The sequence below is a fragment of the Patella vulgata genome, chromosome 7, assembly GCF_932274485.2.
Source record: "Patella vulgata chromosome 7, xgPatVulg1.2, whole genome shotgun sequence".
Classification (NCBI taxonomy): Eukaryota; Metazoa; Mollusca; class Gastropoda; family Patellidae; genus Patella; species Patella vulgata.
Genome location: NC_065885.2, coordinates 66,696,352 through 66,722,194, shown reverse-complemented (window position 1 = coordinate 66,722,194; position 25,843 = coordinate 66,696,352). Strand labels below are relative to the sequence as shown.

Sequence of the window (25,843 nt, the reverse complement as noted above, 5' to 3'; positions counted from 1 at the left end):
AGTAAACGTTAGCTTGGTCGGCCATTTATTGATTTAATTTTAAATGGACGACTGTTTAAATCCAAGCCATCCGGGGGTCTACAGAGTTGACTTTTAGCTTGTCATGTTAATAACGGTCTAATTAATAATTTCTATAACATTTGAAGCCTAAATAATCATTGTAGGGGTTTGAGTGACAAATCGTTTAACGCGTGCGCTTTAGACCATAAGGTCTGATATTGAGTCACGTGGCATGGTTTCGATCTCACACTTGTACGTGACGAGGAATAATGTCACCTGCCAAACAGTGTAAGTTTTTGCCGGGTTCTCCGACATTCCCCCACTGCGAAAGATCCCTACGCCCAAGCGAATTTTTGAAATAAAAAATTGAACCATATGTCCGAAAACGACCCCAACTTCCCCGCCCCCTCCACCAACTCTGTCTCCCCATCTCCCCCACCCCTCTCTCTGACCAACTGTGTTTACGTGGTCTATTCCTGAAATGAAAACTGGTGTTTCACACGAAATATTTCCTACACCAAGTAGACCTTTAATCCACGTCTATTATGAATAGAGTTTAACGAGAGGGGCGTGGTATAAAAGGTCAAACGTGAGGTTATTGTCTAGTACAAAATACTTATAGTTTATAGTCGTGTACTGGGTATAAAATACTTGTAGTTTAATACTGTCACTTGTATGTCGGGATCGTAATGTGACCGAACGGCCTGGATAACCAAAGTCACTGCGTGGCGGCACTATCAGATTCGTTGGGTGTCCGAACTGTCTGTATAACCCAGGTGGCTGGATGACCAAACGATCCGTGACTTTCAGCAGTGGATCACCTGTTATCTATGTATGTCGTGACTTTCAGCAGTGGATCACCTGTTATCTATGTATGTCGTGACTTTGAACTCACGACTGCTTGTCCCGCTTTATTACTTGCTTTTATTTTAGGCACATGTAAGCCAATCATTTGAAGGTAATAAACTGAAATATAAGGATACATTCAACACCAGAAACGAAAGGAACCGCTTTAGAGAGAGAGAGAGAGAGAGAGAGTGAGAGGGGGGAGAGAGAGAGAAATGGGGTTTAGCCTAACGTCCACTCGACACAGACGACCCTACTCCATGTCACGTACAACTACGCCAGTTGACTGAATGAGGGACCTTATGATACAACGCACATGCGCTAACCATTCGCCCATCCAACCCCCGTCTAGCACCAAACATGCGTGCATACTACGGGGTGTGAGGCAACCTAATTCTGAAATTAACTAGAAATTGAACCTTTAAATGACTGTAGTATGGGGCATTGGTGTATTTGATTCCCCACCCCACAGCTCACATCTATTTGTCTTCGTGATCCTTGTAACATATGATTACCAGGGAGTCTGTTTATGTGTATATTTACTTGGCCAATCCAACTGCCCCACATGCACCACCCATAACACGTGAGTACGGATTCCTCTCGTTCACGCCGTGGTTCAAACTGTGGCATTCTCCAATGCCGTACCGCTCGACCACCTAACAGCTTGTAATTAAGAATGACGTGCAGTCTGTTATGAAATTAAATGCTTTGTTATTATCTACGTAATAAAATATTTTATATTTAAATCAATTCACATTTCTATTACATCAATCAATATATATATATCTACCACCCATGGTATATAATATTTTATGTTTTATATCTACCAAGAGGTTTGAAAGGGTATATTAGATAATATTTAATATTTGGGACCTAGAAATTGTCACAAATGGGTAGCAACGAATAATGTACTATGAATATTGACATTCAATCGTTTCTGCTTTTACTGTAATTTCTACAGTAAAAACACGAAGATCTGACCTGTTGTAGTGGAAGGTCGTGTCAGAGGTCATAAGAGCGGCTTTTGTCCCTATAACCTCAGGCATTTGATTAACCACACAGCGTTGAAGTTTCTAGTAGGTTACCCACAGTTCCGTGTACCTCACGCCCATAACTCGCCGTAACAGACCGTGTCATTGGCTAATCCCTCACATCATCCAGAACGCCGGTTATATAACAACTCTTCCCGGTCCGTTATTCACGAAAACTTAAACTAAGTTACAACCGAAATTTTAAGAAATACTGCAACTTCATTGGATATATGCAAATTGATTTTACTGGTCAGCCAATCGAATTGCAGTATTTCTTAAAATTTCGATTGTATCTTAGTTTAAGTTTTCGTGAATAAGGGCCCAGATCTTAGTGTAGTACAGACAAATAAAACGAAATTTTGAACTATAAAAAAACGAAACGAAATAGGATCTGTTTTAACCAGATTGTTTCCGGCGTGGTTCCCCCTTGTCAGTGATGCAGGACGGAGTGCCTGACAAGGACAGCTGTCTAGTCATTCGGATGGTACCAAAAACCGAAGTCCCGTGTACACATTGGCGTGCACGTAAAAGATCCCTTGATTGTTGGAATTCGATATAAGAGTAGACCGTAGTGCCGCTGTCCGGGCAAAATTTCTCTCATAGCACACTGTATGGCGTATGCCCGTCTGCATTAGCCCAGTTCGGAGCACAACAGTAGGACGTTAAACCCCATTTCATTTCATTTAATCAGATAATGAGTCACTGTTTATAAATCATGCAATAAACTTTAAACATGATTCATTAGATGTGAGTTTTACGTTAATTTTATTGTAGAAGAAATCTGTACGGATATTATAGTTTTATGATTTATTACCTGGTAACAGGTGGACGGAAGTTGAGATCGTTAATATACCTAGATATATTATACAGGTAAAAATATACACGCTTATACAAATATACACGGAAATCGTTACCTTTATGAATATTCTGAATATATTATAATAAAAGAATGTGAATTGCACGCGCCACAAGAAAATAAAGCCATATTTTACAAGACAATATACACCACCCTATAATCCGCCATTAAGGCTTATTGCGTTAGAAGGCTAATAGCCATTTTCCGTTCTTAAATCTAACTTAAATAAGGTGTGAAAGGCGTCAAAGGCGTTCTTTAGATAAGAAAAAATACACCACCGACGAATATACAGAGAGAGAGAGAGAGAGAGGGAGAGAGAGAGAGATTAAAACGTCCACTCGACACAAACTAGGTCATTTTGGCACTATTATATGGTTCAATTTTTTTTCAATAATTCGCTTGTTCGCTTGAGTGTAGGGGTCTTTACCAGTGGGAGGAAACCGGGGGACCCGGAGAAAACCCACGAGGTTAGCCAGGCGACCCTCCTCCTTGTCACGTACAACCGGTGAATCGAAACAACGTCAGTTGACTCAATGACCTTATGATACAACGCACACGCGCTAACCATTCGGCCATCCAACGTCTTCCGTCAGTCGAAATAAGAATATTTATTACGATTCATATGTAGATTTTACAATCTCGAGTGGGATCACGTGGCTAAGTGCATTCTGATTGATGTGAGATATTAGCCAATGAAACGGTCTGTTACAGCGAGTTTTTGGCATGCGGCGCACTGAACTGTGGGTATCCCACTAAAAACATCGACGCCGATTAGTTAATCAAAAGTCTGATGTCATAGGGGGGATCACGTGGCTAAGTGGGTAAGACGATGGCTCGCTAGCCTGGAGGTCGGGTGTTCGATCCCTGCATTGGCCGAGAAAGTTCATTCTGATTTTCCGGCGTGGTTCCCCCTTGTCAGTGATGCAGGACAGAGGGCCTGACAAGGACAGCTGTCTAGTCCTTTGGATGAGACGAAAAACCGAGGTCCCGTGAATACATTGGAATGCACGTAAAAGATCCCTTGGCAGTTGGAATTCGATATAAGAGTAGGCGATAGTGCCGCTGGCCGGGGAAAATTTACCTCATAAAACACTGTATGGGCTATGCCCGTCTTCATTAGCCCAGCATAGGAGCAGAACAGTAGGACGTTAAACCCCATTTCAATTCATTTCATTTCATTTTACAATCTCGAGGACCTTTCCCGACCAACACGGGATTAAAATAAGTTAGCGAGCACCTTAATCACTGAGGCACCGTCGTATCAATGGATAATGTGTATTATAGAGAATGACGACAATAAAACGATAGATCTGTAGATATGTAGGCTAATACTAACACACAATAAAACATGAATACAAATATCTCTTTCATTCCCCCTACAACTAACCGACATCAAAAAGTCATTTATAGTTTTATATAAGAAACATATTCTTTACAAAGACGATTCATTGTCAATACTATCACATTGTCGCTAAACCACGTCCACAATCCGTCTCAACAATATACACAAGAAACCGTGCATCTGGAGTATCAATCGTGCGAAACGACGATATGCTTTCTCCATACTATTTAGATGATACCAAAAATACTGTCACATCGTCGCTAAGCCGTATCCTTAATTCTTCATATCACATACATAATAAAGCGTGGACGTGGCGTATCAATCGTACGAAACGACGATAGTTCTGTATCCATTTGAAATAAAATGTAACATCATCGCTAAGCTGTGTCCCTAATTCTTCATATCACATACATAAAAAAGCGTGGACGTGGCGTATCAATCGTGGGAAACGACGATATTTCTGTATCAATTTGTTTTATATAGATCATACTAACGTATATAACAACGTGGTTGCTACCAAATACTGAATTATACAAACCGGTTCAAATTATCACACAGTCATGTCATACTTTTTATAATGTCAAACTTTGTTTAATGGAGATGTTTTCAAGTATTTGGTGCTAAGAATAAGCCTAATAACATATTGACAGGAATCAAATAGGAAGGTGACCAAGACATCCACGAGAGTTTGAATTTTAGACATTTCCCGAGTCTACATGTCTAAGGAAACGGTTTGTAAACTTTGAATTTTATTTAGTATTTTTATTTCGATAGCCGGAAGTAAGGAATTTTATAGAAGGAATTCACAGACCAATGTGTGTTCAATGGTGTTGTGTCGTGATTTGAAACCAGATGTATTCTCATCCAAAAAATGACTTCCATGTTTACTGCTTCATCTGGTAAGTAGCCTAAAAGTTAAAAATATAAACTGAGATTGGAAATGAAATGAAATGAAATGGTGTTTAACGTCCTACTGTTCTGCTCCTAAACTGGGCTAATGAAGACGAGCATACGCCATACAGTGTGCTATGAGGGAAATTTTGCCCGGGCAGAGGCGCTACGGCCTACTCTTATATCGAATTCCAACTGCCAAGGGATCTTTTACGTGCACGCCAATATGTACATGGGACCTCGGGTTTTCGTCCCATCCGAATGACTAGACAGCTGTCCTTGTCAGGCCCTCCGTTCTGCACCACTGACAAGGGGAAACCACGACGGAAAATCTGGATGAACTTTCTCGGCCAATGCAGGGATCAAACACCCGACCTCCAAACTAGTGAGCCAGCGTCTTACCCACTTAGTCACGTGATCCCCAAACTGAGATTTGGATTGAATTAGAATTAAATGAAATGATGGTTTAACGTATTACGGGTATACGCCATGCAGTGTGCTATGTGGTGTTGGGGGGAATTTTACCCGGACAGCGACACCCCTATCTATTCTTATTTCGAATTCCAACTGTAAAAGATGTACATGAGCCTCGGGTTGTCGATGCAGGACAGCTAAGGACAGCTGTCTAGTTGTTCGGGTGGGACGAAACACTGCGGTTGCGTGTACACATTGGCGTGCACGTAAGAGAACCATTGGCAGTTGGAATTCGATATAAGAGTAGGCCTTTGCGCCGCTGTCCGGGCAAAATTTCCCTGATAGCACACTGTATGGCGCATGTCCGTCTTCATTAGCCCAGTCGGAGCAGAACAGTAGGACGTTAAACCTCATATCATTTCAGGTCTTCGAGTGACTGACCGCCTTTCCTTGTTCCGCTCACAAGGGAAACTAGACCAGAAAACCCGAAAAGCCGGAATCGAACCCGGAACTTCCTGACTAGTGAGTCGGTCACCATGCCCCTCAAATGATTTTAAACACCATTTTCTGCTTCTAAAGGCAAACAAAACTGAATGCTAGCTAGTAATGTAACGGAATTACACTGCACTCAACGATTAGCTTTGATATTTCTTTCTTTCAGCTCCAGAAATAATGATAGATAAGCGACTGAAGTCGATAGAAATTAATTAAAACCGTGTGTAAAATTCTAGTGATTTCGTGATAAATTGTCACCAGTAATAATGACATTTCTAATGTAAACCAGTTGATTGTATTGTTATTGTATAAACGCGAGAAATGGAAGACACAGCACGGCTAGAATAGAGTATGATCAATCAGAATACGTCGATACGATATTCTAGCCTTTAAACTCGGCGCGTGCTTCATAGAAGGAGACATCGTGCGAGAGAATCATAACATAATCAACGCGACCTGCCAATCATTCTATTAGAAATACTCACGTCTCCTTTCTCGTGTTTATTTCAGATTAAAACCACTTTACATTTGTGGAAAACGACGAAGATTTTAATGGAGAAAACGAAACTTGAACTTGATGTACGAGACTAACAGCTCAGCAGAGACTACGGGATAGAATAGGAATTTAAACAACTGGATGTAAAAAACAAAACTGTAATCTAGTGGGAGATTGTATTTATGGATGTAAAAAAACTGTAATCCAGTGGCGATTGTATTCATTAATGTAAAAGAAAACTGTAATCCAGTGGCAATTGTATTCAAGGATTAGTTAATACCTGATACACACCTTGTCATAACCAGTGTGTCAAGATTCCCGCGGAATGTGACTATAAAACGAACTGAATCTCGTGACCCAACTAGTCTGCGAATACACCCTATGTGTAAGCAGACGTTAAGCTAAAAAAGAACAAAAATCGGATTAAATTCGCAATATATATGTGTCGTGAATAACGCGTCTTAAATCGGGCGTGGACCGACATATTCTATTCATATAGTATTTATAGATATTGTCACACACAAGTATTAACACAGAATAGCACGGAGATTATGTAAATTTCTAAAAATACAAGTAGTATATGTTGATGTATGTTTGGGTATCGTTATAGCAACAACTTCTTTTAAAAAAATCTGTCTTAAGGAATCCAAAGATGAAAATAAAACAATAGTCAAGCTTCAGTTATCTTGCTTGTCAACCAGCATCAATATTGATTCCTAACAAAATATACTTATTTATCGGTTTGAAGGTTACTTTCGTCCATTATCTGTTTCTAGTACCTGAGGCTTGTTTCGTAGTTCAGACATCAATAACGGAAAGCAGAGAAATAAACAGAGAACTCTGAAAGGTTTATCGATATTATAGGAATGTCGGTAGAGAAATGTACAGTGGCTAATTAGATTAACAAACAATTAGATCATATGTTGATTTTATTATTATTCAAAACTACCTAAGTGCTTGTAGAAATTATTTTCTGGTTCTAATTGTAGCTATACGGCAATTCTGTGTTATTATCTGAAACTGTTGTGGGATGACCATTTTAAAATAACGGAGTATTGTGAAGAAAGAATTACCGTTATTTCTAAATCTCTAAGCTTGTGGATGACGTAGAATCAGGATTTAATTTAATTGTGTGCCTTAAAAGTGAACCATGTGTTTGTCTGTGACGGGAGTTATCGGCCTTGTGCTGACCACCATGTTACTGCACGTGCCTTTAAGCGGTGAGTATGAAATTAGAGTAAAAGTAAATTGGACCCAAATAGAATCCAACATGATCGCATTTCTTCTACAAAGGGTTAGGGTTGGTATTCCCAAAGTAGACTCATTTACATGCGGCGGCCATATTGGACTCTACTTGGGACTACTTTACCGCTGACCATGGAACTAGGTTTGTGTATTGGGTATTGGTTCATATTAACCTATATGGTTAAAATAGGGTTTAACGTCTCGTCAACATAATACATTCCGCCATTTTGAGACTAACATATGGTATTTTTGATTTCTATCGTAACTTGTGCAATACAAGGTAGAAGAAACTTGCCCGGGCTGTGAGCTTCCAGACAACTCTTCAGACAACTCTTCTTTGATTTTCATATGTCAAGGTTCTTTCACGTGCACGTGAATGTAGACGCAGGTGGAGCTCCGTTTTTCGCCCCATCCAAACGGCTACGCACATTGTCTTATAATCTTCAATTAGAAAGCTGTAACTTGACCACGAGAAGACAACTCTAACGTAAACGTTGCTCAGAACATGTTAGTATTGATTTTAATATTTGGAAGGATCGCAACCCAAGGACCAGACAGTTTTATCTCCACTTTAGGGGAAAATATTTTAGGACCGCAGTTATCATTGTAAACTCAGGCTGTTCTGCTGATTCTTAGGTAATACTCTTATTTCGAATTTAAACTGCCAACGTGTACACAGCACCTCGGGTTTTCATCCAACTCGAATGATTACACTCCTTTTGATTTCAGTTGAATACTTAAAAGTTCTGCGTTCTGAAACTTTGAATTAAATTTTCTCGGAAATAACTTTTTTTGTTCGCGGCTAGCGGAATATTTTGAATAAAGATAAACGCGCATTGTCTCTTTAAATGTATCGATTCCATGATGAAAGCACATTGTCTCTTTAAATGATCAACTCCTTGATGAAAGCATATTGTCTCTTTTTAAAGAGACAATGTGCTTTCATCAAGGAATCGATCCATTTAAAAATAGATCGATTCCTTGATGAAAGCACATTGTATCTTTAAATGATCAGGTCCTTGATGAAAGCGCATTGTCTCTTTAAATGACCAACTCCTTGATGAAATCGCATTGTATCTTTAAATGATCAGTTCCTTGATGAAAGCTCATTGTCTTTTTAAATGATCAGTATCAGAAGAAGACTAACAAGGTAAATATTAAAATCATCGATCATTTATAGCCTTTCTTCTCGTAACACAATAGATGTGTCATTTGATCCTCATCGCGCGTGATTGTGCAATTGGTGTTGCATGTTATACAGTTTACAGTTAAAACTCGATGAGCCGAACTTCAACAAGAGTGTGATTATATTCGAGATAAGTAGGGTTCGAGTAAATATTCTTTGATTACTGTATGGCGTGGAATACAACAAAATAGATGGTTGAACCATAAATATAACAATACTTTTATACGAATATTAAAAAACTTCAAGAAAATATCCTTCCTTGAGGCGTTGTCTCGTATTTATTGTAAGGTTACTATAGTAATCGATATTTCTGTACCCATGCCCCCACCCCCACCCCCTCTCTACATCCATCAACCGAGAGGTTCTACCACCTTCTCCCCATCCTCGGTTACCCAGTGTACTCATTCCGTTCTACTCCACTATACCCTGGGTTAATCTATGGGGGAGACACGTTTTCAAGTTATCCGCCCTTGATGATTATGCTATTTTTATCGACCAATCCCATCAATTGTTATTTGAAAAGGAAGTTGGCAAGTAACTCTCATCCGACAATGTTAGGAGTTGGCCTATTCTAAATGCGTAATTATTAACAACCAATTATATATTATGTTAATGAAGACCGGACGTTCATATAATAATGTAGGGTCATTAGTTTTATTTAGAATTGTTCGTTCGTTCCCGGAATTTTATGTCCACGTGATATCGTAGACAAGTTATTGTGAATCAAATTGCCAAGTATAAGTTCAATAATAATAAACATAACAGAATGACATATTTCAGACTAAGAACGAATAGTAATAATAGTAACAAAAATCAAACATATAGATGTTAAACATATTTGAAATCAACAACACATACTACAGATTTTGATAATACAATTAAATATAAATAAATTATAAATATATACATTAATTACATAAATCATTCAGTAAATGGACATGAATATGGTTATCTACCCTTATAAAAACGAAGGCGAAACGATTGGTTTGTAAACTGTTTTCTGATTGGTTCGTAGACTGTAGCTACATTATAGGCCAGTGCAGATAATTTGAAATCGTGGAAACCCTATGGATTAACCCAGAGTATAGTGGAGTAGAACGGAATGAGTACACTGGGTAACCGAGGATGCCTTCTCCCCGACATTTCCATCGAACTATATGAACCCTGTATATCGTGCAGTGATTAGCCTGCATCTAGACCTAATCACTGTTGATGATCCAATCCGATATCTTGATAGGAAATGAACCCTCCCTCTGATGTTAATCTTTCCGCATATAAATGCAAACGCTTCGGAAGTTACCCGAATTTATCGATATATACACTGACATGAGTTTTTCTTACAAGGTATAATTAGCGAATCATTTAAATTATTTAACACTGGTGTGCACATACCATTTTTTGACGACCATTATAACGCATGACAGTCTATCACTATCATTAAAATCGGGGTAGTTAGCCCATTAGGGAGGCTGGGGAGTCGGGGGATGTTACCACGAAATGAAATGAAATGAAATGGGGTTTAACGTCCTACTGTTTTGCTCCGACTGGGCTAATAATATGGCCTACTCATATATCGAATTCCAACTGCCAAGGTATCTTTTACGTGCATGCCAATGTATACATGGGTCTCGGTTTTCCGTGTTACCCGAATGACTAGACAGCTGTCCTTTTCAGAAACCACGCCGGAATATCCCGATGAAATTTCTCGGCCAATGCAGGGATCGAACACGCGACCCCCAAGCTAGCCAGCCAGCGTCCTATATACCCACTTAGTCACCGTGGCTCCCACGATGTTAAGACAAAAGTGAGATAGATAATACTATTGTCATAAGATTCTATATCTGTTGATTAAAAGAAAGGGATTATAAATAATAGAAGCCATAATTGTAATGTATCTGGTCTATTTACCCTGGTTATATATAACAATATTGTGTCAGTAATATCTCTCTTTTTCTTAACAATCGATTATCTATGTTTAGTTCCGTCAACAAAATGAAATGAAAGGGGGTTTTACGTACCGTTGTCCAGGCAATCGATTATCTATGTTTAGTTCCGTCAACAAAATGAAATAAAAGGGGGTTTTACGTCCTACTGTTCGATATAAGCCGTAGTACTGTTGTCCAGGCAATCGATTATCTATGTTTAGTTCATATGAATGAAAAGGTGGATTTACGTCCTACTGTTCGATGTAAGAGTAGGCCGTAATGCCGCTGCCCAGGCAAAATTTCCTTCATAGCACACACTGTATGACGCATGTGAGTTCTGATTACCTCAGTCGCGCAGAGCAGTAAGGATGTTAAACCTCAGTTCATTTTATTTTATTTCGACCTGAAAGGAAAGAAGATGTTTTCATGTTAAGTCACCATCACTCGTTCTTAGTTCAAATCGATTACTGCTGTATATAAACCGTTGAAGATAACGATTTTTAAATGAACAATGTTTATAATAAAATCAATATCAACACACTTAATAAAACAATAGAAAACCAAGGTAAACAATTCTAATCACGTGATTATAAACCAGACATGGACAGACCAGGGGGTCTTCGTCCTGCACTACTGACCAGGGAGAATCACGCCGGAATATACCGATGAACTTCCTCGGTCAACACAGGGATGGAACACGGGATCTCCAGGTTAGCGTCTTACTGAATGAGTCACCGCGGCTCCCTGACCAGGAATGTACTGAGAAGAAGGCTGTGTGTAGGGTAGACTCGGGGCTAATGTTCTTGACTTGATATAATTTTGATGAATTGTTGGTGAGCCATGCAGGCAGTGCCGGATTAAGGCTCTGCTGGCCCTAAGGCACATTTTGATAGGTGGCCTGAAACATCATTTACAGTCAGGGTGTCAAACATCATTTACAGTCAGTGTGTCAAACATCATTTACAGTCAGTGTGTCAAACATCATTTCAAACATCATTTACAGTCAGGGTGTCAAACATCATTACAGTCAGTGTGTCAAACATCATTACAGTCAGTGTGTCAAACATCATTTTACAGTCATGGTGTAAAACACTACCTCCCACACCAGACCAGCCCCGGTTTAGCCCCCTTCCCCCGCCCCTGATCCCCAATCCGTACCTGTTTGATTTAGACCATGAAGTATGTGATCGATCCAAGTGTCGTCGTTTCGATCCTACGCTTATGGAGTAATCGAGGTCCCGTGTACACATTAGCGTGCACTTAAAAAATCCCTTAGCAGTTGGAATTCGATATAAGAATATTCCGTAGCGCCGCTGCCCGGGCAAAATTCCCCTCGTAGCTCACTGTATGGCGTATGTCCCGTCTTCATTATCCCTGTCGGAGCAGAAGAGTAAGACGTTAAACTCCATTTTAAAAAATGATTATGTAACATATAATTAAGAAAACAAAATCACAAATATACCCAGGGTTGGCACGGAACTTGTTTTCCGAATTTGATGAACCAGAATATGAAGACAGTAGATTAATGTTGTCCTGGAGATATTGGTCATCCAACACGAAGATACTGTTTATGATTAATGGACCATGGTTAATGATGATGATAAATAATTCAGTGTTTATAATGTTCACCAGTTACGAATAATATCAATGATATTTAATAATGGAACAGGGAATACACAGGTCACATTTCTATGGAATACAATTACTACTGTCTGTTACTGACTGATGTTTCAGCTTATAGTGACGGACGTTTGTAATATAATCATTGACTTCATCTCAAGAAGGACGTAATGATTAAGGGTGAGGAGGTTGGATATTTTAAACGTGCATTCACTTTTAACGAGAGCATATCACATGTAACATGATAGTCTCATAATGACCATATGTTAGTCTCATATGACCATATGTTAGTCTCATAATATGATAGTCTCATATGACCATATGTTAGTCTCATATGACCATATGTTAGTCTCATATGACCATATGTTAGTCTCATATGACCATATGTTAGTCTCATAATATGATAGTCTCATATGACCATATGTTAGTCTCATATGACCATATGTTAGTCACATAATGACTCTATGTTAGTCTTAAAGTGACCACATGTTAATCTTAAAATGACCACATGTTAATCTCAACAGGACCATATGTTAGTCTCAAAATGACCGAAGTATTGACGAGACGTTAAACCTCATCCCCTTCCATTGTCACGAGTAATGTTTGTTATATTATGTTATAATGACGATTGTCTAGTCTTGGTTATCCAGTCATCTCGCTCTCGGTTGTTAGAAGGCTGGTTTAACAAGACTTATTGTTGTTTAAAGAAAAAAGTATTTTTAAAAAAAAACAAAAAACAAAAACAACCCTAAACGAATTTTCTAATTACCCAAAATCTAAAAACCCAAGCAATGACTTTTTACAGTAAAGTATTTTGTGAGCGCGTTTATTAAACATCTTGATAATCGCCATTATTTTTGTTTTATTTTTTTTCAGATTGCCAAAACTGTGATGCTAGTAAGTTGATATAAAATATCATTTTTAAACATCTTGTAACATACCATGTTTCTGATTTCTCCAACAGAAATTAGTTTCTAATGGTCTCGAGACCTTTATTTCTTAAATATAACCAAGCAAGATATACAGACAATGATACGTGATTTAAAACAATATTTTATTCAGAAATTGAAAGTGATTGAGGAACAGGCATAGTCTATATCACCTCTCTCATAATAATTAAGCAATCTGATTAGAACACAGATCCTATTTTGTTTCGTTTTTTATAGTTCAAAATTTCGTTTTACCTGTCTTCACAACTCTAGGATCTGGATGAGTTGTTATATAACAGGCGTCCCAGTTGATGTGAGGAATTAGCCAATGAAACGGTCTGTTAAGGCGAGTTCTTGGCGTGTTCTGCACGTAAGTGTGGGTAAACCCTTTGAAACGTCAACGCTAATTGATTAATCAGTGTTTGACGCCATTTTGTCAAAAGCCGCTCTTATGACCCCTGCCGCGACCCCACAGTACAACTGATCTTCATGTAGAGTAGGCCATCGAACGTATATATAAAAAAAAAAACGAAACGAAATTGAAATCTGTATTTTAATCAGGTTGTATCTATATATATATTTGTGACTGTCGTTTGTCTGTCTGTCTGTTCGGGGTTGGCGGCTACACTAGGTCTGCCCCGAGTCTGAAATTTGGGGTATAGGGGTAGCTCGGACCGGGGAGAAACATAGACCAGGTGGCGTTAGTCTACCACTTCCGGTTTCGGACTTATGACCCCCGAGCGAAGCCGGGTATCCTGCTAGCAATTAATAATTGTTGTATTTACATAGCGGCACATTTCAAACAAAAGTCTGTCTTGTGTCCTTTTGAGAACTGTCCTAACACTGGAAACTTTTAAAACTGTAGTCTGCCCTGTGCGCATGTGCGAGCCGTTCTAACACTTGAAACTTGAAAAGTATGCCCCAGCAAATATTTGGATTTCTGTTCCGTTTGAACAGATTTAATACTCTCGGTCGGTTGTTCCATGACGTATTATAAGGTGCATGGCGGTTCCATAAGGCAGCATTATTATAATCAAAGGATCGTTTGTCAAATGCTAATGCCTTTACACAAGGACGTTTATATAGTATCTGGTTTTGAGATCTCGGAGTGATGATGCGCTTTACAGACCGTTATTCAGTATTAGCGCGCTTTAATATTATCATATTATCACTGTTATGTATTGAGGTATTTTATAAAAAAGGGGCCTGTTTTGAAACTATTAAACACGGCCTAGCTATATTTGTGTTTTAATAAACACGACCTAGCTATAGATATTGGCCACTATTAAACACGACCGAATTATAGCTATTGACCACTATTAAACACGACCTATAACTATATGAAACAGCATATAATAGTGACGTGTCTATTATATAAAATGGGCGTAGGTCACGTTTTCTATAGAAATACTTTTAACAATGTCTCTGATCAGAGTCATCGAGAACAACTTAATCACACAATTATCTGTTGAAAATAAACGAAAGCTTTCACCGCCCTCTATTCAGTACAATGCTCATTTTATTTACTTAAAGGCCCATACTATGTTCATTTTCTTCAAGAAAACCGATCGAACTCATGCCGCAATGACATTCAGTAATGGAACGGTAAATACACAAGATACAGTTTATGGGAAATAATTATACGGTTTATTAATCAGCAAAGATTCGATGATTTGCTTGATAAAGACTCAATAATCGTAATGGAAACGTTGCTTAGTAACAGACAGTAATTAAATTATATAGAATTCCGTCCTGTTTGCTGCCATTAATAGTCGATCTTGTAGACATGTGTCCAATAAATAGGCTTCTGTGTAGCAGTGGTTAATGGGATTATGAATGATGCTCGTTACCACATCTTCACCACCATCACCACCACCCAACCACAACGATCAATCCCAACCCACCAATAATATTCTTATATGAACACAATTATTCAATACGATTGTTGTCACTTCCCCCATCCCCTACAACTAACATCTTCACCCCCCCCCCCTTCTCAAAAAAAGCAACAGCCCCACACAAAAGACAAGTATTTATTACAATTGTTGTGATATATTTACAGATAAAGATGCAGTGCCTGTGTGTAGTGGTTTAACTAAATCAGGACGATTCGCGTATCTATCGGGTATTGAAGATGGTGATAATACAACCGAATGTTTCTGTTCGTTTAGTATCGATAACTCTAACGTAGACAACGATCTAGGTGATGTCGCTATTAATAATGTAACAATACCATCAACTAACTGTGACTTTTATTTAGCCTCAAAATACAAAGACGCTACAGGGACGTTATATTCTTGTCAGGATAATACTAATCTCAAATCCTATACCCTGAATCCTTCAGAAACCGTGGAAATAGGTATTGCTAAGATCAGCAATAATGGCAATGGTTTTAAATTTTGTTTAGAGTTTGAAAGCTCCCGAGGTAAGATGATTGTTTTTCCCGTAAATTTCCCGTAAGATAAAATGCCTGAGTTAGATTTTAATTATTATTCTGTTATATACCTGTATGTCTTGACAGCACAATAATTTAGCCATTTTGAAACTAATGTGCGTTTTTCTTTTTTTGTTTTCGGGACAATTTGGAGAATTTACTTTTACATGTAGAATACATAACTGAATGATAATCAAAAGCCAAATTTTGCGGTGCAATTTGTTTTAGGTTAGAACTTTTTGAGCTAATTTTACTAGTCTGCAAGTATTTCCAATGTGTCAAACTCCAACTACCAAGAGATCTTTAACGTGCACTTTACAGATTGTGAGGTCTCGCATAAAGCGGGGATTATATTTAATGACAAAGATCCAAAAGAAGGGCAAAGGGTTCGCATGCGAGGGACGGTGCTCTAAAGAAGGGCCTACATTTTCATTCTGTCTCAAGGTCGATATAACAATGTCCGCATTGTTCAATGTAATTTTTATTTTGTATTAGGTTCCAGCGTTCAGCTAAATTGTGAAACATTCATATCGTTTCTAATCCCACCAACTACTACTAAAGCTACCACGACGACTTTATTTCCTCCGTCAACAAGCGCCGGATCAACAGCCGCTACATCAACCTCCACCACTTTAGACGAAACAACAGCAGCCACGACAATAGCTGCAACGACCGAAAGTGCTGATCAGACAACAGCAGCCACGACAATAGCTGCAACGACCGGAAGTGCTGATCAGACAACAGCGGCCACAACAATAACTGCAACGACCGGAAGTGCTGACCAAACAACAGGGAGTACTAGCAATGTCAATGGCGGGGGCGATGAAACCACAACTTCTAGTAATAATAATGGAGGCGAAACGACTTCTAGTAGCAATAATGGAGGTGGTGGTACCACTTCTTCCAATAATAATGGCGGGGGAGAGACTACGGCTAATAATAACAATGGCGAAGATCCAGATACAGGTAGGATATTAAACTTTGTGTTTACGTGAAATCTGACAATAATCAAATATATTTTCGCCTCTCTCTGCTCGGCAATTATATATATATATACTGTTTCAAAGAAATACCATCTTGAGTTTGAGTGAGGGGGGTAGCGATTATTGAAATACCATCTTGAGTTTGAGTGAGGGGGGTAGCGATAAATACCATCTTGGGTTTGAGTGAGGGGGGTAGCGATTATCTTGAGTTTGAGTGAGGGGGGTAGCGATTATTCAGTCACTCATTTATTTGATAAAGGTTATTTTTCGATCATTTTGGATTGGAGAGCCACGGAGAATCAGTGAGTAAAACAATGACTCGTTAACCCGGAGGTCCCGTGTTAGATCTTGATCTTGGCCGGGATTGTTAGACGTTATTATTCCGACGTAGTCCCCCCTTCCAAGACGGGGAGCCTGGCAAGTGATAATGTATAGTCGTTCGGATGGGAGGAAAAACCGAGGACCCGTATACACATTGGTGTACATGTAAAAGAACAACTGTCAGCTGGTATTCGATATAAGAGTAGGCGGAAGTGCCACTGTCCGGACAAAATTTGCCTCATAGCACACTGTTTGGCGTATACCGGTCTTCATTAGCCCAGTTCGGAGCAGAACAGTAGGACGTTAAACCCCATTTCATTTCATTTTGTGGAACTTGATTTGCTTACCTATAAAACAAACCAACCTAATATGTTTGATTGTGCCTTTAAAATAATGTATACAGCTCGGTTGCCTTGGTTACACTTCCTAGTTAGTGTATAGCCGACATTATATATATAGCTATAAAAATATTTGTTCAGAAGAGAATACAACTTCAGTACGGAGTACACACTTGGCCTTTGTTCATAAAACGAGACAATAGCAACACAAATCAAATCTTTTAAAGACCGATTTGGATTTTGATCTCATAAAATATTAAAACGGCTTTTAATACGAAAGGTCAACATGTACTGCTGAACAGACAAAAGCCCAATGGCTTATAACGTAAGAGGGCCCCGGCTACCTGCCTTACTAACTTATTAATGCTTAAAACAATATTTTTATCAGTGCTTAAATGTCAGAAATAATCAATTATTTTACATAAAATCTAACAATTTTACATAAAATCTAACAATTTTACATAAAATCTAACAATTTTACATAGAATCTAACAATTGTACATAGAATCTAACAATTTTACATAAAATCTAATTATTTTACATAAAATCTAACAATTTTACATAAAATCTAACAATTTTACATAGAATCTAACAATTTTACATAAAATCTAATTATTTTACATAAAATCTAACAATTTTACATAAAATCTAACAATTTTACATAACATCTAACAATTTTACATAGAATCTAACAATTTTACATAAAATCTAATTATTTTACATAAAATCTAACAATTTTACATAAAATCTAACAATTTTACATAAAATCTAATTATAATAAATAATTATTACATAGGAGGGATTTAAAATTAGTTTGAATATGTTTTTAATCCAAATATATCATCAAATCTAACATATTGTACGTGGGAAGTCATCTTTAAATAAAGAAAATCACAGTCACCAATGAATAAGAGCATTTTAATGCGCATTTTAATAAAATAATCCATACCTTCTGCGCATTTTAATAATCTATATATTGACTTAAAGACGACAATACATCGCGTGCGATTACTCGACATTATATTGATTTAATCAATTCAAAGTTTATTCTAGAAATATTAAATATTGGCAGTAAGTATTACCTTTAAAGCGAGAATTTCATATTTTCTAAGAAAGTCAAAACATAATTATTTCTATGTTATTTGCTCAATAGGTTATCAACTCACTATTATACGACCATGGGCAATATTTCCCACCCTTAAAAATCATTGATACAGGAAATAATAACACAATTACATCCCTTGTTTTCATATTGCCTCCATGCATTAGCTACCTTCAAACGTTGGAATTTGAAGTTGAAAATGATATTTTTGCCAATTTCTCAGCTGGCAATAGTGAATTATAGGATTAATAGGATTATTCTTTAACAGGGTAGGACGGTTTATGGATACCATCTATTTTAAAGCTTTATTTTAATAAATTTTAAAAATATAACTTAAAAATATGAAATTGCACCTTTAAGTTCAGTCCAATAGTTTGTTTAACGTGCACGCGTTTTAAACTACAGATATGGCATGTGGCCTAATGGTGTTTGGTTTTATTATCGAAATGACTATGTTTAATTCTAATTACGTTCCCACCTTAAATAAAACAAGCAACGAAATTCTCAACTTAATGTATAAATATCTTTACTAAGATCTTAATAATTGTTATATAATTAAATGTTTATGGTTTGAATATGTTTACTCGGATCTTAATAATTAAATGTTTATGGTTTGAATATGTTTACTCGGATCTTAATAATTAAATGTTTATGGTTACTTTGTAGACTTAAAGGGACTATCCCTTATTTGAACAGAGTCTCAAAAATAAAAGTCTTGAGTATGTATGAAATTTAAGCGCCAAAATATAGAGGAATGGTGTATTGACCTTATTGAGTCGTTTGGACGTGACCGTCAAAACTGCTTATCCGGACACGTAACCCTTTTAAGATTTCGGGTCAATGTTTTCGTTGTGAGACCTGATAATCGATTCCCGTTTATTGAGAGGTCTATACAGTGAATGACCTAAATGCTGTACTTGATAACGAAAGGTAAATTTCACCTACACATTATTTTTATACAAAAAATGTCTGGTTTTATCTAGACACCGCATAATATAGCTTGGGACACTGGTCTCCATTTCCAGATGAAGATTGACGGGTTTAAGTTTTTGAAAACTTATCACAAATATTGAGTTAGTTGCTCGGCTCTTAGGTAGAGGATTTTAAGGGATTTTAAAACAAAATTAAACAGTTTTATTCTCCAAACAATTATCGGTATTAGCCCTTGAAGGAGAATTTTAATCACAATATATTGATGTTTAACGTCTTACTGTTCTGTACTAACCTGACGAATAAAATCAAATCATGTTTAACGTCTTACTGTTCTGTACTAACCTGACGAATAAAATCAAATCATGTTTAACGTCTTACTGTTCTGTACTAACCTGACGAATAAAATAAAATCATGTTTAACGTCCTACTCTACTGCACCGACTGAGATAACGGGGGCGTGGTGACCCATGATTTTGCATGGGGAACAAGATCCCATCCGAACCCCAAGAAACAATATTTATATGTGTATGCGGTGGGGGGGGGGTCCCTCCCAGTGCCACCGGGTAATATTGGGCTGTATGGAACATGCTAGAGTCGATTTGTAGCATATCTGACCCACGGTATATGTTTGACACTGGTTGAGCATTATCATTATAATTATAATGTTTAAAACCATATTGGAACCGCGTGAATTTTTGCTGTTTGCGAGGGGGCACAAAAACTCAAGGGGGCGCAAAAACTCAAAACCATGACGCAAAGCTCGTCATTGCGTCCCTCTCACTTATCACCTGTGGGCTAATGAAGACGGGCACATGGCATACAGTGCACTATGTACTTGGCAGGATAGTGATGCTATGCCCACTCTTATATCGAATTCCAGATGCCAAGGGATATCTTACGTGCACACCAATGTGTATACAGTGCCTTGGTTTTTCGTCCGATCCAAACGACTATACGTTGCGAATTTCCACGCCCTCCGTCCGGCACCACTGACAAGGCGGGGCTACGCCGAAAATTCCCTGGGATCTAACACTGGTCCTCCAAGTGAGCGAGTCAACGTCTTACCCATTGAGCCACCGCGGCTCCCCGGGCTAACGAAGACGAGCATACACAATGCAGTGTACCATGGGGGAAATTCTGCATTGAAAGGGAAACTACGCCCTATTCATACTTCCATTTCCATCTGTCATGGACGTTTATGGTGCTGACGTGGTATACAAGGGTTTTCTTCCCAACCGAAGGACTATACACTCGGTTCTGTACAACTACTGACAAGATTTACATAAATCGGGTTTTATAAAAGAGAAATAATAAGCCGTCTGGGCCCTGTTTCACGAAATTTTAACTAAAGATAAAATCCAAATTTTAGTAGATACTTCAATTTTGATTGGCTAAGTACTAAAATCAATCTAGTATTATCCAATCAAATTACTAAAATTTGGATTTTATCTTAGTTAAAATTTCGTGAAACAGGCCCCTGGTTTCTAGACAAAGTAAACATTTGTTACTTCTGCGGTTGGCCGGGGTGTTCTCACTTTCCCAGCAGCTATTGTTTTCCAGGTAAAATCATTGGACCAGTACGAATTATGGTGTTAAAACTATAGTCTTTTTCATATCAATATTAACCACTTTACATAAAAGTTATTTTATTAACAAATTTAGCATGTACATATATATTTTTCATACCAATATTAACTACTTTACATACAAGTTATTTTATTAACAAATTTAGTATTGTACATGTATATTTAAAATCCGACTAAATGTGATATCGAATTTCGGTATTCGCCACCGTCAAATTGACTGTCCCAAAAATAATTTTTGAAAATTTTGTAATTATATGAAATTGATATATGTTTTTATTTTATATTTTCCAGAACTTGGTATAATTATTGGATTTGTAGTGGTTTTAATTATCCTGATTATAATTATTATAATTGTTGCAATGTAAATATACGGATTATTTCCTTTATATAATACGGTGCTGGATTTACCTTGACAGGCTGAAACCAAGGGCCTCCAGGTCTAGGAGTTACCTGAAGTCTAGGGTCTCTAGATCTAGGAGTTATCTATAGACTTGGCTGACTGAAGCCTTGGCCCTCCAGATCTAGGAGTTACCTGAAGCCCAGGGTCTCTAGATCTAGGAGTTATCTATAGTCTTGACAGACTCAAGCCTTGGCCCTCCAGATCTAGGAGTTACCTGAAGTGTAGGTCCTCGAGGTCTAAGATTTACCTATAGGCTTGACAGGCTGAAGGTGTATAGGCCTTTCTTAATGCAATGTAGTCTTAAACCCCCGCCATCATCCTTGATTTTGCTCAATTGTGTCTCAAACACACTTTCGCCTTCCTTTAGTCGTGGAGTTGAATGATTGGAAAGGGCCTCATAAGGACATGGCCTCTTTTTATCTAGAGCCCACTCTGACTACGTCTTTAATTTAAATTATCTCCCGTGTTGTAGCTAGTATTGTTGACTTTCTAGCTTAATGACGTCATGCGACAGACAACATTCGACAGCTATCTTTTGCATTGCTTGTTTCTTTCTTGTGCTCAGTACATATAAAATTGTCAAAAATCTGGACATGCGAATTTTTTAATAGATTAATTGATATGTTTTTATTTATTTTCAGTTTTTATATGAAACGAAAGAATAGTAGGAGGAATCGAGTTGATATAACACCGCCAACACCAAAAACACCCAAAAAATAATAATAAATTTATGTTATGTTAAATCTAGTGAGATGATCAGATTAAATAAAGTGCTTTAACTTGTCAAAACACAGCATCTAAAAGAGCTTACACCAAACTTTCTGCTTTCATGACTTTCTTGCGATGGTCGGATGAAATTCAGTGCGCGACCAGTGTATCGATCACATTCCTTTGAAAATTCAATCAGGTGCAAGCTTGATAATCACGACTTCGTGATATTGAGTGCGAAACTAAACATAACAAAGTGACATTCAGTACGGGACCAGTTTACTAAATACCACAACGTGAAAATTAGTTCGGGACCAGTTTACTGTACATTACAAAGTGTAATGAAGCGCGGTACTAGTTTTCCGATCATTACAAAGTGAAATTCAGTGCGGGACCAGTTTACTAAATACGACGAAGTGAAATTCAGTGTGGGGCTAGCTTACTAAACATGACTAATTTGCTATACATGATGATGTGACCATAATAATAGTACACAGGACGCTAGGATTAACTAAATATACCAGTTTAAAACCAAGTAAACACAGTGGACCGTGTCGTGAACTGTGTCGTTAACCGTGAACAGTGCCATGAACTGTGCCATGAACTGTGCCATGAACCGTGCGAAATGTTTCAACGAAACCTTAAAAGTAGGAAGAAAGGGAAACAACTTTCATTATAAACAAATGTGTGGATACAGCACGTGCCATGACTAAGCGAATTGTCAAATAATTAAGCAACCGGTGTTCTACAAAGCGAATGCACACCCTGTCACGTTGACGACACCCGCCACTACTGATTAGTCATCATTAATTGGATTCAAAGAAAATGACTGAACATGACACACACACACACACACACACGTGCCAATTTAATATTAGCCTGTTTGACACATACAGTTGGAATAAATTCCTGGACGATATGTTAGACCAAAGACTTGATGGACGATAGGCTAGACCAAAGACTTGATGGACGATAGACTAGACCAAAGATGCGGGGGAACATAGATGATAGAAACGTTCACGTCGATTATAAAGTTGTGGAGGTAGTATATCTGGACGAGGGAAGCGAGGCACCAAAACCTTGTTCCTATATGATCTCCATAGTGTACATGTTTCTATTAGTTAACGATATACTATGTAACCATAGACAATGGTAACTATAGCCAATTAAAACCACAGAGTTACTATGTAAATATGTATAAATATACTATACTGTCCATCTTTATACAATAACATTATTTATGAATAGTCCCAAGATGGACGAAAAGTACTTTAAAATGTTAAAATTTTATTAAACCAGTGTTGAAATCAGTTTGTTTCGGCATACCTTTTTTATCTTTTCATCATTTACCGTGAAACAAAGTAGTGCAGCTTTGCGGTTGTGCTAATAATTTTGGATATATATATATATATATATATATATATATATATATATATATATATATATATATATATATATACGTGTGTTCGACAGGATGTGGTAATGTGGGGTTGTGCTTGACAGGAAGATGGTCCGATGATCCTATATCATCTCCGTGTTCGACTGGATGCGGAGGAGGTGTGTTATGTGTAGTTTAATGATCGAGTGCGAGACATTAAGTAATATATTGCTTTTGTACGAGTGCGTTTAAACAACTTAAAATAAAGATGCTATCCAGCACGTGCCTTTGAATGAAATACGTCACGCGGGTCCAATATTTCAACTAGTATAGATAATGAAATAATGGTACGGCAACATCAAAGGATGACGTCACATCTGTATTTTAAATAAGAAGATGGTCTGACGTTCCTGTATCTCCATATAAATATGGATGCGGTGTAGCAGTTGTGCTAGATAGGAAGATCGTCCGAGGCCACAATTCACCGTCGTTTAACACTAAACAAACAACCTCTATGGAAATAGGTGTTAAAGATGTACATAAAAACACGTTTAATTTTCATATCGAGAACCGGTAATTTATTATAAATGGATTCTTTTTACATAATTATTTTATTCTATAATTTTCATGTTAAAATCTCGATGTACCAAATTACCATGATATATTTTTTTTGTTAAACATTGTTAAAAAATAAGGAATGGTAGGATACCATCTTGGCCTTGATGTGCATGAATAATACAAGTTAATGTGGACTTTATATGGCCACACGTGTAACTAATTAGTTTTAATAATTGTGTCAGCGTGCTCTCTGGTAAGACTACTTTTGATCATATATGATCTGACAGTCTATATATGGTCTGACAGTCTATATATGGTCTGAAAGTCTATATATGGTCTGACAGTCTATATATGGTCTGACAGTCTATATATGGTCTGACAGCCAATAGAGAGGTTTCGTAATTTTACATTTACACTAATTTACATTTACACTTAGACGGTTAAACGTCATCAGTTTTTGTGACGTGAAGCGTATGTCATAAAAGTGTGTCCGACGGATAACAGCCTCAATAACTGTAAGTTCACAACACTAAGATAAACCTTGTTTAATTTCTATAATCCAGTCCATAATGTACCTCTGAATCGTGATTTTCACGAACTAAATCCACAGAGAAGACCCTCTCCTTCATGTTGACAAAATAAGAAGAGGCTGAGACAAAACATGTGCGTGCTTTACTAACCTATCCGTGTTGAAGGCCTATCGAGATCATGGACCACGTTTGTGTCGCCACCTACTAAGTGTAAACGTAAGTGAGAATTTAGTGCGAGAGAGAAAAAATTGGCGTTTAACGTCCACTCGACACAAATTAGGCCATTTCGGGACTAGCATATGGTTTAATTTTATTTCAATAATTGGCTTGCGCGTAGGTGTCATTAGCAATGGAAGGAAACCGGAGGACCCGGAGAAAACCCACGAGTTTGGACAGGCAAACCTACTCCTTGTCACGTACAGTCGGGGAATCGAAACCACGCCAGTTAACTCAATGACAGGCCTTATGATACAGCGCACCGGTGCTGACCATTCGGCTATTCAACCCCCAGAATTTAGTGAAAATTCATAATGTAGGTTCCACCTACACTTATCTAAATATAAATGTAAGTGTTAATTTGCGAAACCTCTCTAATATATATGTGTCATTCTATATATGGCCTGACAGTCTATATATGGCATTTAGTCCAGGCCATTAACATATACCCTTAATCAGTATCTACCAAAGTACGTTTTTACCATGCCTTAAACTGGATCTTCTGTTATAAATATATAAATATATTCCCCAAAAAACATACAGGAGGGGAAAAACTGGTATATCATATTCCGGAAGCAATATTGGCATGTATTACTAGGTCATTGTTCGAAGCCATTACTCAATAAGCCAGAGAGAGAGAGAGAGAGAGAGAGAGGGAGGGAGAGAGAGAGAGAGGAGAGAGAGAGAGAGAGCGAGAGAGAGGGAGAGAGAGACAGAGATAGAGAGAGAGAGAGCGAGAGAGAGAGAGAGAGAGAGCGAGAGAGAGAGAGAGAGTTTAACGATCACTTGACACAAACTGTGTCACAATTTTATTTCAATAAATCGCTTGCACGTATAGCTGTCTTTATCTGCTTGAGGAAACCGAAGGACCCGTAGAAAATCCATGATGGTTGGTCAGGCGATTCTACCTCTTGTAAAGTACAAGTTGGGAATCGAACCCGCACCACTTGAATGAGTGACAGACCCTATGATCTATCGCGCATGCGTTAAATCATTCGGCGACACAACCCTCTTACTCAGTAAGCAAGACTCGACCATTACTATCTCGTGCACTTCCTAGTCCCGAAATGACCTAGTTGT

General features: G+C 37.9%; 1 protein-coding gene across 3 annotated transcripts; it reads left to right on the top strand.

Annotated features, from left to right (window-relative positions):
- Nucleotides 1-4,601: 4,601 nt before the first annotated feature.
- Nucleotides 4,602-23,461, top strand: LOC126826758 (uncharacterized). 3 transcript variants are annotated; one of them, XM_050555843.2, is made up of 7 exons: nt 4,602-4,806; nt 6,386-7,591; nt 13,224-13,244; nt 15,339-15,701; nt 16,206-16,676; nt 21,265-21,334; nt 22,015-23,461. In XM_050555843.2, exons 2-7 carry the CDS (start codon nt 7,522-7,524, stop codon nt 22,091-22,093), a joined length of 1,074 nt encoding a protein of 357 aa, XP_050411800.1. In that variant the 5' UTR covers nt 4,602-4,806; nt 6,386-7,521; the 3' UTR covers nt 22,094-23,461. The 3 variants fall into 3 exon arrangements, with proteins under 3 accessions (XP_050411800.1, XP_050411801.1, XP_055958494.1); XM_050555844.2 differs by having other exon boundaries at nt 4,602-4,974; XM_056102519.1 differs by lacking the exon at nt 4,602-4,806 and having other exon boundaries at nt 6,258-7,591.
- The last annotated feature ends 2,382 nt before the right edge of the window (nt 23,462-25,843 follow it).